Consider the following 12522-nt stretch of genomic DNA (forward strand, 5'->3'; position numbering starts at 1 on the left):
ATAATTCCAACCTTCCTCCCATGTTCTTGCAGCCCTAAGGTGTGGGGTGGAAGGGTGGGGACAGCTGCTTCCTATAGCTACTACTTCTGTGATGCTTTTGAGTTCTCATTCTTTCTCTCTCTCTCTCTCCCGCCTTTTCAATGAACTGTAATTATTTTAAATTTTCTTTATGAAAATAATTGGTCTGATTTCTATCTCCTGCCTAGCCCATGACTGACCCAGCGCCACTCCGTGCTCCAAACCCTCAAGGGAGTGCTGTACTCTTTGACCAGGAGTTCTTGACTAAAACAAAACAGAAAACTACAGGTGAGTCCATCAAGACTGCTGCTCTTGTATCAGAAGGCACTGAAAACCCTTTATAAATGTAAAATGCCCTTCCCCATTCACTTGTAGAGGATAAATAGCCAGTATTTTAATTACTCTGCAACCAAAGGTTTGCACCCTCTGTGGGTCAACATTTCTTATTACATTCATCAAAATCAAGCTAAAAACACTGCACCAAGTCATCTATGACAGCAGGCCATTCCCTCCTTTTCCATGGCTTCCAGCTTCTGTTTTCAGAAGTGTTAACAGAGTTTAGAAATCACCCAAAGTGCAGATATTGAAAACAACAACGAGTCAGTCACCACAAACTGCTCTTTTCCACTGTGATTCTCTTCTCTGAAGAGTAAGTCCTGGCAGCTTTGAAAGGGCAGTTGCAGCAGCCCTTCCCCCTTCTCTTCCCTCCTTCCTTCCTCCTGCAAGGCTGAGAAGGAAGGATGGAGACTCAGGAACTGCAAACCCCCAGGCTGTTCTCAGTGAGCTGCTCACAGGCACAACCGAGTGCTACTGGAAAGACACCAGGACTTCTGGAAATATTAACTGTGCGTAAGGATTCATGACGCTTTGAGGAAAACAACTCTGCTTTCAAGCAGTGAAGATGCTTAACTATATTTTTCACATGTTTTTTATCCCCAGATTTATATTCTGGAGAAAGGATTTCCTCTTTCTGGTGACTTGCCTAAATATTATCAAATAGTTTCTAACTATTCTAACCCTGCGGGGCTTCTTGTATCTTCCTTTATGCATTTCTGACTTTGTACCTGGTGCATTTTTCCATCTTCAATTCTGAAAGAGAGATGGCTCGGGCATCTTTTTTTGGCAAACACATCCATCTGTCTCTGTCTGAATGGGGAAGACTCTGCCTTTCCAGCGATGGAGAAGGCGTAAACTAAGCCAACGATACTCAAATTCCCACAGAAGAAAGTGTTTGGAGAGATAATCCTTAGGAAAAAACCTCATTATTTCACTTTCACATAAAGGGGATATTAAATGAGTATAGTCAAAGAAAGGATCTTTGTCCTTCTGAATGAGATGCATAGGGAGAACCTTTTAGAAAGGCATGTAATGAACTAGGAGACAGTGCCAGAGCCTAGTGCCTGGAAAGTGCCATTTGCAGGTAAAGAGCATGAACTCACATCCTTGAACGCCTTCAGTTCAGTCAACAGGTTTTCTGTCACTCCCACCATTTAAAAATCTAACAGGGTTCTACTGTGCCCCCAAATAAAGAATCGTTCTGAAGGTAACAACCTGGCCAAGCCACCCCTCTAACTAACTCCCAGGCAGCACTGTAGGATCAATTTAAAATAGGATGCTTTAGAAATGTATAACTGGTAGACTTTGTTCATATTGGAAAAAAATCCCCATTGTGGGAAATTCAAAACTGAGCACCATAGAATGGTCTTCCATCTGATGAAGTGTCATCAGAGAAAGCAGTCTCAACAGAAACAAAAAAGACTCAATGTCAGGTCCTCTTGTTGCAGGTGGCAAGAGCCTGTCGTTAAAAGGAAGAATACACTAAGGGCTTAAGTTATCAAGAACGAGTCTCCTTAGATTTATGGCCTTTCATTCATTTTCCCCAAACATAAATTACCTGTCATCATAACTTAAAACTGAAACAGTTAATTTTGCCATGAAGTTATATTAACTAAGTTTTCTTACTCCCCTTCTTTTATTTAAAATGAAAAAAAAAAAAAAAAAACCCACAAAAACCAACCTTTCAAAGTCGGACCTGAACCACTCCTGCAGGTGTGGAGGAATATGGGAGAAGGGTCTCAGGTGGTAGAAAGGCAGCACCGTCAGCATTGTACAGGAGAGTGTATTTGAAGACCTAATAGCACTGTCTGAAGCAGGGCGTGACAGTGTCATCGCTCATGTCAGGCCTGAACTGTCACCCACAGTCTCTTTGAGGGGATGAGGCTTACCTGTGGCCACCCAGAACATGAGGAGTGAGCCATTTCCCAACAGAACACTGTTCTCCATCTCTGAGATCACTCCTGAGGAAAGAGGGTCACACGACCGTGTGCTGAGGGAGATATGTCCAGGAAAAAAACCTCCTCTCTGCTAGTTGAGCTCAGAACACACCTAATTGCCCAGCTCTAAGGCTGGGAACTGCAGCTCCACAGCAGCTCTGAGTTCATGGGATGTGCAAAGCTGTAAGATTCTGGTTGCTTCTGCCCAGCCTTGGACACATATGCTGTCTTAGAGCTCTGAATGGGTAAATCAGGAGCCAAATTGAGCAGAAGTAGTTCTTCCTGCCTTAAAAAAAATGTAACCTTCCGCACAAAAATGTAAAATTGAAGTGGCCCTAGGGCCAGGGTACACTGTTTGATATTTTCACATAAGGGTCCCTTAACGATATTTTCACATTAATGGGCCCGTGAATCTTCTAGATGTCAGGCACGGGACAGCCCGCATGACTTGGTTACTCACTATTCACACACTTAAATTAATCGCAGGGCTGACTGTGAATCTTTCTACTTCATAAAGAGCAAGGTCTAACTGGGAACCAGGCTGAAGGTTATACTATCTGTGATTATAGACAAGCTCGGTGCACATATTTGTTACGTAAGCAAGACCTAGGTGGGAATGCTAAAACTACCTAAATAAAAAATTCTGTTTCAGTTCCTGAGGTTTGTCCAACTGACTACAAGAATAATTATAAGTTGATGGCTTCAATCTGAACTGCCTGAAGTGGTCAGTTGGCATTAATTTGATATCTGATGCACTTGACACTCACGCAATACACATTTGCTAATTTTCTTTTATTCTTTAGTCCAAATCAATGAAGTTTCAATTTTGTCATCCTAACTTGTTATGTGTCTTATCTTCATTTCAGAACGGAATTCCATTATTTGTTTAGATGTGACTTTTCACTGGCTTTTCAGCTTTCCCTCATGTTTTATTCAGATTCAGCTGCCTTTAAGCCAGATTGGAACTATGTACTTCAGATCCACACACTGGGGTCTGTAACTGGTCCAGGTGAAATAGTTTATCCCTCTGCTGTAACCATGAGTTAGAATGAAACCTGGACCTCATCCAGCACAACAGCTTTGTTTTTATATGGGGAGACTGAGGCCCAGAGAAGTGAAATGACTCACTTGTGGTATAGCTGGCTTTAGCTAGACAGAGCTGGCAAATACTCAAACTCAGCTGTATTTACTTAAGGTGAAGACTGGACTCGAAGGATCTTTTGATTCCTGCACTTCTTACAAACACCTGTCTATTTATTCTTGCCAAGTATCCTGTGTGCTTTTAACAAAACACTTGCCACGAGCCCAGCCTCCGATACAGGTCTAAAAGGGCAAGAGACAGATTATCTGGTCAGTTGAAGAAAACCATTTAGTTTACTCAGCAAATGAGAGACAATCTTTAGGCTTTGACTCCTGTTAAATAAATGACCTACAATTAATTATTATCTCCCCAGCATTTATCCTGTAATCCCTAGTTTTAAATTATCTAGTAGTAATTGCTCCTAAACCTATGTCTGTAATCAGACTGCAGACAAAAATCAGGTCTTTCTGCAGCAATTAAAATGCAAGCCCTCATTTTTTTCAGCTAAACTATGATATTTAATTAGTGCCATAACAGTTTTCCTCTTTATAGGGATAAATGCATCTTTAAACATATTTTTCAGGTTGGAGAGCTCTGTTGTGTAGGCTTATTCTAGAAGACTAAATGCAAACATGTTGTGCTAACCATTCATTTGTGACTTCAATCATTACTAGAACTGCATCTTCTGTAACACAAATGCTAAATTATACATTATGTATCTTTCCAAGCCCATTAGATCAATTTTTAAACAGACCAATAGAAATGATCATGTCACAAACTTAAAATAAACTTCTATAACTTCATTTAATATTGATCATTTAATAAACTTCTATAACTTCATTTAATATTCAATTTAAATTTGAAAAAAGCAAATACCTGTAATAAATTTGGCATGAATGATGATATATTTTGATACAATTATTGTGCAGAACTGTGTACATATATAAATCTATAGGTAGAATTATATACACTTCGATATATACCACGTATTTTTTTTCTACTTACATTTTTCTCTTTAGTAAAACAAAGCAGTTTTATTGTACATAGATGTGCAATGTTACATTAAGTCCTGAGTAATTTAATGAATCTTTAATAAGCTACTACTGTAAATTCTAATTTGTCACCTAAATTTCCAGTAGATTCTGTAACAAAAATGTGAACAAAGTAATGTTTAAAAATATGCATTCAGCTTTGCACTTATTTTGTGCTTAGCAGAAAAAGCTTGAGAATGCACAGTAGCCATTTAGATTTGGAAAAATATTCTCAAACATTCAAAGTTAAACAAACTTACTATCTGTAGGAATTTATAGAAGTTTTTTTTTTTTTTTTGGTCTTTTTTCCGTGTCCGGCAACGGATCGCAACCCTCAGTGTTGCCCCCGTACCGGACCGGGGACCGGCAACGGGATTGCAAGCCGTAGCCATTTAGATTTGGAAAAATATTCTCAAACATTCAAAGTTAAACAAACTTACTATCTGTAGGAATTTTTAAAAGTTTTTTTTTTTTTTCTGGTCTTTTTTCCGTGTCCGGCAACGGATCGCAACCCTCAGTGTTGCCCCCGTACCGGACCGGGGACCGGCAACGGGATTGCAAGCCTCGGTGTTGCTCCCGCGCCTCGCTCAGCCAGTGAGCGGGAGCCGGTCTGTATGTGGGATCCGACCCCTCGGACGGGAGCGCCGCCGCGCTTCCCAAGCGGCGCACTATCCAGTGCGCCACCGGGCCGGCCCAAAATTTATAGAAGTTTTAAATGATGCTGCCTACATCCAATTTGTCAAGCATGGAAGACTCTAGTCAAACAATTCCCTTTTGCAGAATATGAAATTCTGTGTAAACATCAGTGTCTAAGTGCTATGTAAAAGTTCTGATTCAAATGAGGGAAAAAAGAAAAAAAAATGCAATGAAATAATTTAAAATCCTTTTCTTGGGATACAGCCAGCCACCTGGAAGGAATATAAAAAATAAGAGTATATTTTGGTGAAAGAGGAAACCAGATCAAAGTCATTTAAGGGTGGTCTGGTAAGTCACCCACTTTGGAGGTCCCAGGTTGGCTTGGCTCGGGGAGCCCAAGATAATCAAGCCATGTCCATCTTGCCACAGGTGAGCACTCGGCTGAGCAATGAGAAGGAAGCACTGATGGAAAAGGCCACATTCAACCGCAGTGGAACAGTAGCAGCTGCCCATCAAGGTCGCCATCAGCAGGCAAAGCAGGGCATTGTCAGACTCAGGCACCCGGCCTGGAAACGTGAGCGGTCCCAGCCGGCCACTGCACGCCTGCCCTGGGCAGAAGCAGGCAGGCCTGGATCCTTACGGGGGAGGCCGCCCTGCACTGGAGCCCGCTTCGACGAGAAGGCACTGAGTTGGTGGATCCTCCGTCCCTCCAGCTCTAACCGGTCCCGTGGCTGCTGTAGTCAAACACTCCCTTCTTGAAGAACGGCGAGAACTCACAAATGGTGTGTTTCGAGAGAGTCTGCCCCACTTTGCTGATGTGTAGGGGAGATGTCGCAGATTGGAGCATCACGCTGAAAAAGTCCCTGAGGTATTTCTGAGGAAGAGACAAGAATTAAGAGCATGGTCGAAACATTGTTGGGTGGAGTCTAGGAAAGGAGAAGAAATGTCCAGAAACAGCTTCCCACCCACCTAGAAAGATATATCACTGTCATTAAAACAACACAAGAAAAAAGTCCTCAACTTCCTTAGCTGTCATCAGACCAACCAGAGAGAAGAGAGCCATGACAAACATAAACACAGGAGAAATTTCTTTGGCTCAGGGCTCTGATTCACAGCAACTCTGCCTCAGGTCTATCTGCAGACAACGCCAGAGAAATGCCAATGGTGCCTAGCACAGGGGATCTGCTTTTCAGCAACAGTGTCCCTAGTTAATCTCCTATTTTTAAGAAGTCATTTTCTCCCTAAGTTACTCATTAAATAGAAAGATGATTAAAAAAAAAAAAAAGGTTGGCCATCTGTACAATGTTAAATGTGCTGCTTATTGGCATCTTTAAATTGCACAGTCAGTATCTGCTTTGAATCCTTCTTATAAAATAAAGGGAAAGAAACTGGGGACAAGAGGGTCAGTTCCAAGCACTGATATTTACAGATCATTTTGCAAATCCTATAACCATCAACCAAAAGAAACTCTTACTGAGATTAATTGCTCTGAATCCCTTCCCCCATCTCCCCCCACTGTACTCGTTTGTCACAACATCATCCATCCTTTCTGGCACCAAGGAAGCAAAGCACAAAGCACATCTGAGACCAGACTCCACGATGCTGGGGATAACGTCAGACGTGGGTGCTGGTGCGAGGGAGTAAAGGAAAAGGACACACACGAATAGTTAATATATTTTAGACCAGGCAAATCTCATCTATAATGGAAAATGGGGTAGAGGAAAGGGGTTAGACCTAAACCTTTATTACTATCTCATTTATAAAAAATAAACAATTGTGATATAAACTTAGAAATCAAACAAAATAATTCTGGACTTTGAGTAACAAAAAATATGTGTCTAAGAAGTGTGGCCTAAGCCTACAGCCTTGGTTCCTAACCAAGGACAATTCTATCCCACAGGGGATATCCAGCAATGTTGGGAGGCACTTTTGACTGTCACATGGAGTGAGAGGGAAGGGTGCATCTGGTGGCTGGAGGACAGGGATGCCGCTAACTTCCTGCAATGCACAGGACAGCCCCTACAACAAAGAATTATCTGGCCCCAAATGTCAACAATGCCACAGCTGAGAAACCTTGCCCTAGAGGAAGTAGAATTCAGCTACCTCTATAAATTGCCACCATGAAATTTAGCTGTGAGACAAAACACTCTAATTTGTTAGCTACTTTTTTTCAAATAAAAAATAATAACAAGGATTACTAATAACAACATTTGTATAATAATTTATAATTTCTAAAATATCTTCTAACATCTAATTTTTTACACTTTATGGAAGTAAAACTGACACACAATAAACTGCACATTCTTTAAATGGATAATTTGACGCGTGCTGACACATGTGAAACCACCGACAAGTCAAGATAACAAACATACGCATTATTCCCAAATGCTTCCTAAGTCACCTCAGTTTCTGTGATCTTCACACTCTGCCCAGAATGATCTTCCTGTACATTCTCCCAGCTGTTGCTGGAAGAGGTGAGCAAGGCTAGTGATCAAGAGAGAAGACTTGAAAGCTCCTGTTCTTAACTTAGACTGTTTTCCTTGTTCAGTATTTCCAGTTTACTAGTCTCATGGTAACCCCCTAAGAAAAGATCCTGGAATTGAAATTGGGTTGAGGTAAGAAGGTGCCAAAACCACCAGCTGAAAAATGAAGATCTTAACCTTAGTACTTACATGCCTCACAGAGACAAAAAGAAATGTGACTTCAACTTTTCTGGGGGAAGGAACCCTGAGAATATCAACTTTAGAGGGACTTGAATCCCGCCAACCATGGTTACCAGTAAATATTGTACACTACACCCAACCAGCCATTGCTCTCAATAAAATGCCTGTGCACAACTGATTGTTTTTGGAAGATCAAGAGTGAAATGACTTAGAATGAGGAGACAAGCTTGCCCACGAGTGCATGGAGCTGCAGCCCTTTCACGGCTGAACGCTGGGCTGGAGCAGGGCTCGCTGCACAGGCGTCCTCTCCGCAGCTCCTGCCTCACGTCTCCCGCAGGCTGCATTAATGTGCAGACTAATGTTCACAGCAAACCTGCCTTCAAGATGAACTCTGACAGGATAGGAGGTAATTTAAATCTGGGAACAGATGTTGTATCAACATTTGTCATAATTAGTTCACAGAGCAGGGTCTCTTTAAAGGGCCAATAAAGCCTGAAGGGTATAATGAGAAGTAGAAGTTAAAAATATAAATAAAAGAAAAAGAGGAAGTATTCGAGCCACTATCCCTGCCAGAACACCACCATAAAAAGAGAACAATAAATCAACTGTAGGTAATGCCTTCTTTTTCTTTAAGTAAACTTATTAGCAGGGCTTGATGAAAACTCCAGACAGAAAGATACCATTCGATTAATGCTAAGGGCTAGGGACAGAAGACGACGGAACTAAAGATCCAGAAGGCTCCTGAGGTCACAGACAGTGTCTCATTCCTTCTTGCAATCATCCCTGGCACATTGCCAAACTTAGGGAAAGTGCTAAGAAGAAACCTTAATGACTGATTTTGATGACAATTCTTTTTTCTAAAATCGAAGTATATACACAGAAAACAGCATGCATCACAAGTGTACAGCCTAATGAATTCTCACAAAGTGCCACACCTAAGTGATCAGCATCCACGTGTAAATAACACGGCACTTCCAGCCCCCAGGCAGCCTCCTCCAGGTACAATCCTTCCCTCAAGGGTAACCACTGTCCCGACTTCTAGCACCATAGATGAGTTTTGCCGGTTCTTGAACATCACGCTAATGGACTCACACGGGATATACTCCTTTGTGTCTGGCTTCCACTGCTTAACAGCATGTTTGTGAGATTCATCCACACTGTGCGTGTAGTCGTAGAGTCGGTTCAGTAACTCTGCAGTGCAGTATATTCCATGAGGAACATACTGAAGAACTTCAGCAGAGGGACATGTAATGGTGACTGGGCTGGGCCTTTTGTCTGAGCTCTTCTTCAGTCATGAGATGTACTTACAATTACTGGGGTCTAGTGAGTCAAGTTTATCACTATCCTTCCAATAAAGAAGTATCTCCTTGGGGTTTTGGGCACTGTACTAGAACTCTGTTATTATATGTATATTTAAAATATATTATAATTATATGTAAAATACTACCTTAACAACGCATACATTCATATTAGTAAATTTTGTTGCCCGTGATCACAATATTTCCTACACCATCTGTGGCTGAAGGGAGAAAATTAAAGTCTTCCTGTCCAAGCTATTCCTTTTTTGTTGATCCAAAGACATCCCAGCCCTCTCAGCATGTGAAAAATAAGACCAGGAGCTGAGCTGTATCCCCAGGGCAGTACACCTTATAAAAGAAGACTGCAAAAATTAAAGGACATTAGGAGTGTAAGTGACTTCTCAGGGGTCAGAAGGGAGAAGCAGAAAAAGGATTTGTGAAATCCAATATCCAATTTCTGTTTCTGACTTTCACAGGACATTTTCTCCATTATAAAAAGAAATAGAAGGAGGCATATTTAAATCTCCATAGCCCATCAGGGACTGCAGAAGGCTGGTAACTCTGGCCCACACTGGTGGTAAGTGGTTGGTGTCGTACCTGAGTCTCTGCTATGTTAAATGCCCTGGATCAGAGCCACTGGGAACAGGAACTGCACCGCCTGGGGTTGTGCACCATTATAGCCCTGCCTTGCATACTTGGAGGAGGAAAATCAGATTAAATCAAATCCTCTTTCAATGAGACTGCAAACCAGGAAACAGGATGGGATGGCAGAGCAAGAAGGCCAGGGCGAGGGTCTGTCTGCGAATGAGCAATCAAGGGAAAGGGAGACAAGAGAGGAAGGGCTGGGATAGAGGGGACACAAAAGGAGGAGAGGAAAGGAAAAGAGCAGGACAAGGCTGGCGACAAATGCCCACAATGTATGTTTATCAAGTTGGTGAAAAGGATTTAAGAATAATAAACATACATCAGACATTTATCTAGGTTATTTACTTTCTGCTACTTGGACCAACACTAAAGTATAAACAAGGTGTTTTCTTATCAGTGTTTTCAGAAGATTGAATTTAGATGGCTACTCTTTCAGGTGTATTTCAGTACTGACCTTTTGAGTACCTTGATTTCATAAAGAGCCTTCTTCCATGGGTTTCTGGCATATTTTGCCATTTAGGAAAGTCAACCTATACAGGGGTAGTGTGCAGGGCGCAGAGCTAACCAGAGAGATGGACCCCACGGGTCTGTTCCGACGGACGTGTGACCCTGGAGTGTGATTTTTTAAATCCCCCTAAAACAAAGACAAAATCCTGTAGGAACTGTGGTGTGAAAGTGGGGAACGAAGGTGTGCTGATGTCAGAGACGCCCTATGCTGGGGCTTCTCGCCCCTTCTTTCCCATGTGGCTCCTTGTTATTTTAACCCTTGCGTGCCAAGACCCCACTTATTTCCTTAGGATTGTCCCCCACAAGCATACAAGCATGACTAGCTACCATTTTGTTTCTCTTATAGGGAGACCATTTATCAAGGGCTTGCAATGCTCTGGCTACTGTGAGAATTGTTTAATGGGATATCTTTTTCAATTCCTACAACTTAATGAGGTAGGGACTATTATTATGTCTATCTTACAGATGAAGAAAGAGGTCCAGGAAGCCTAAATAATGTCCCAAAGATTATGAAGCATATGGGCAGGACAGCCAGGACCAAGCCCAGATCTCCTGGCTCCAGAGGCTGCATCTGATTCTCCAGGCTGCTGTCCACACGACCTGCCATCCCCCTCTTCTCAGTTGGGCCCTCTCTGCTAAGCACCACTGTCTCCGCTGGGCTAGGCCATCTACACTGGGTATCTCAGCTGCTTGGGGAAGATAGGCTGCCTTCCCCAGACCTGTCAGTGCTCTCATGGTGACCAGTGGGCACTGGCTTCTGTAGCATTAATGCTCCATACAAACATCGGGGAGGACCTCTTTCCCAGTGAGGCTTACTCTCTTCTACAGAGAGGATAACACAGCTCTGCAAATGCCCTGATACCCTGATAGTGCCTTGGTGGGAGATGGCTATTTTCTGACTGCCCTGATCCCGTTTCTTTCCCAAATAGCACCCAGATCCCCTTCTGAAGAAACACCTTTCCCTTTTCTGAGGATTGGTTATCTGGCTGACTTAGGGCAGAGGGCTGAATCATCCCCATTCATATTCTGGGATGGACACCTCACAGCCAAAGAGCTAACAGAGTTACCACTTGGAGTCTGCTGCAACCAAGGGTCCCCTGGGGCAAGCCTCTTCCAGATTGTGTAGGTGCCATCGTGGAGCATTTTAAGAGAGCGAGAAATTCAGGGACCTCAGCAGAAAGCCAGGCAGCTTCAGGAGAACCTTTGGTCTCTATCCCTCTCCAAGGCTTGGAGTTGATGATTCCATTTGCTTATTACAATGGCCACAGTCATTTTCTACCCTTTTGGAATCAAGTTAACTGACAATAATCCCCAGGGTGTTGGCAGGTCGCAGATAACAGTCAGGAATCACAAGGAACCTTCCTTGCAGACCACACCACCAGGCTAGTCCAGGGCTAGCCTACTGTCAAGGCATCTGCCATAGAGCTCTTCTCTTAGGAGAAGATCCTAGTGGGCTTTCAAGAATATTTCAGATGGGCCAGGGCTTCGCAGCCAAGCATTAGGTTGGAAGGTGCCAGTCCCAAACACTGATCTACACATAGGCCAATCTTTAAAACTCCAACACCACTTCAACATTTTATAACAACTAAATATTATTAATTCTTTGAACCAAAACACAGGCTAATATGGTCTACTGGCTGTGTTAATGAATTCCAAAAAGTGAAATACACTCCCTACAGCAATACAGGGTAATTCAGCAAGAATTTAGTTCATTATTTTAGAGCTTTATCCTGGTACTTCGATCAATACGGTGAATCAGGAAAAAACAAAATTGAAAATATAAGTGCTGTTACATGCTACTCCATGTTGGACATTCTTGATGAAGGTCATTATATTAAAATGATTCACATATGACCTGTAATACAATTTCAGTCTGAACTCTGGCTGGAAGGAAACATGCTTTGAAGTTAATGGAACAATGTGGGCAAAATCTGGCTTTTGGACAGCCTCTACACGGTTTTTGTTTTCAAGTCAAGATCTTCAAATCTGGTCATAGGTATTGGCCCTGGACTCCATAATCCACCTTGGCAAAAACCTGTGAAATCATTGGGGCCTTACATGGTATGTATGGCCCCTGTCCATCTTACAGTCATTGTCTTTCAGGCCAGGGATCTTGTATACCAGGGGAAGGAGGAAAGGAGCAGCAGTGTCCCAGCTCAGCAAACGACATGAAGAGGGGGAAGGCCAGCACGTCTGGGGATCTGTGTGGGGAATGGCAGGACGGGAGACAGAACACGGTTGTGGGATCTGGATCAGGTCTGTAGGCACCTTGTACAAAGTACTTCTCAGTTCAAGAGGTCATGTTGACCCCCTAAGACACCCTGAGGGAAAGGAGGACGGGCATGCGCATCCTTGTTTACAGACAAGGCA

General features: G+C 42.7%; 1 protein-coding gene across 1 annotated transcript in view; it reads right to left on the bottom strand.

Moving 5' to 3' along the window:
- Nucleotides 1–4254: 4254 nt before the first annotated feature.
- LOC103604132 (kinesin-like protein KIF16B) overlaps nt 4255–12522 on the bottom strand; it is a 122856-nt gene continuing 114588 nt past the window's right edge. The window contains exons 11-12 of the mRNA XM_008588720.1: nt 5104–5913; nt 4255–4676 (exon numbers count right to left, since the gene is read on the bottom strand). Coding sequence (XP_008586942.1) covers nt 5755–5913 — 159 coding nt within the window. The 3' untranslated portion in view covers nt 4255–4676; nt 5104–5754. The remainder of the gene's footprint in view (nt 4677–5103; nt 5914–12522) is intronic.

Source organism: Galeopterus variegatus, unplaced genomic scaffold (assembly GCF_000696425.1).
Source record: "Galeopterus variegatus unplaced genomic scaffold, G_variegatus-3.0.2 Scaffold4991, whole genome shotgun sequence".
Lineage (NCBI taxonomy): Eukaryota > Metazoa > Chordata > Mammalia > Dermoptera > Cynocephalidae > Galeopterus > Galeopterus variegatus.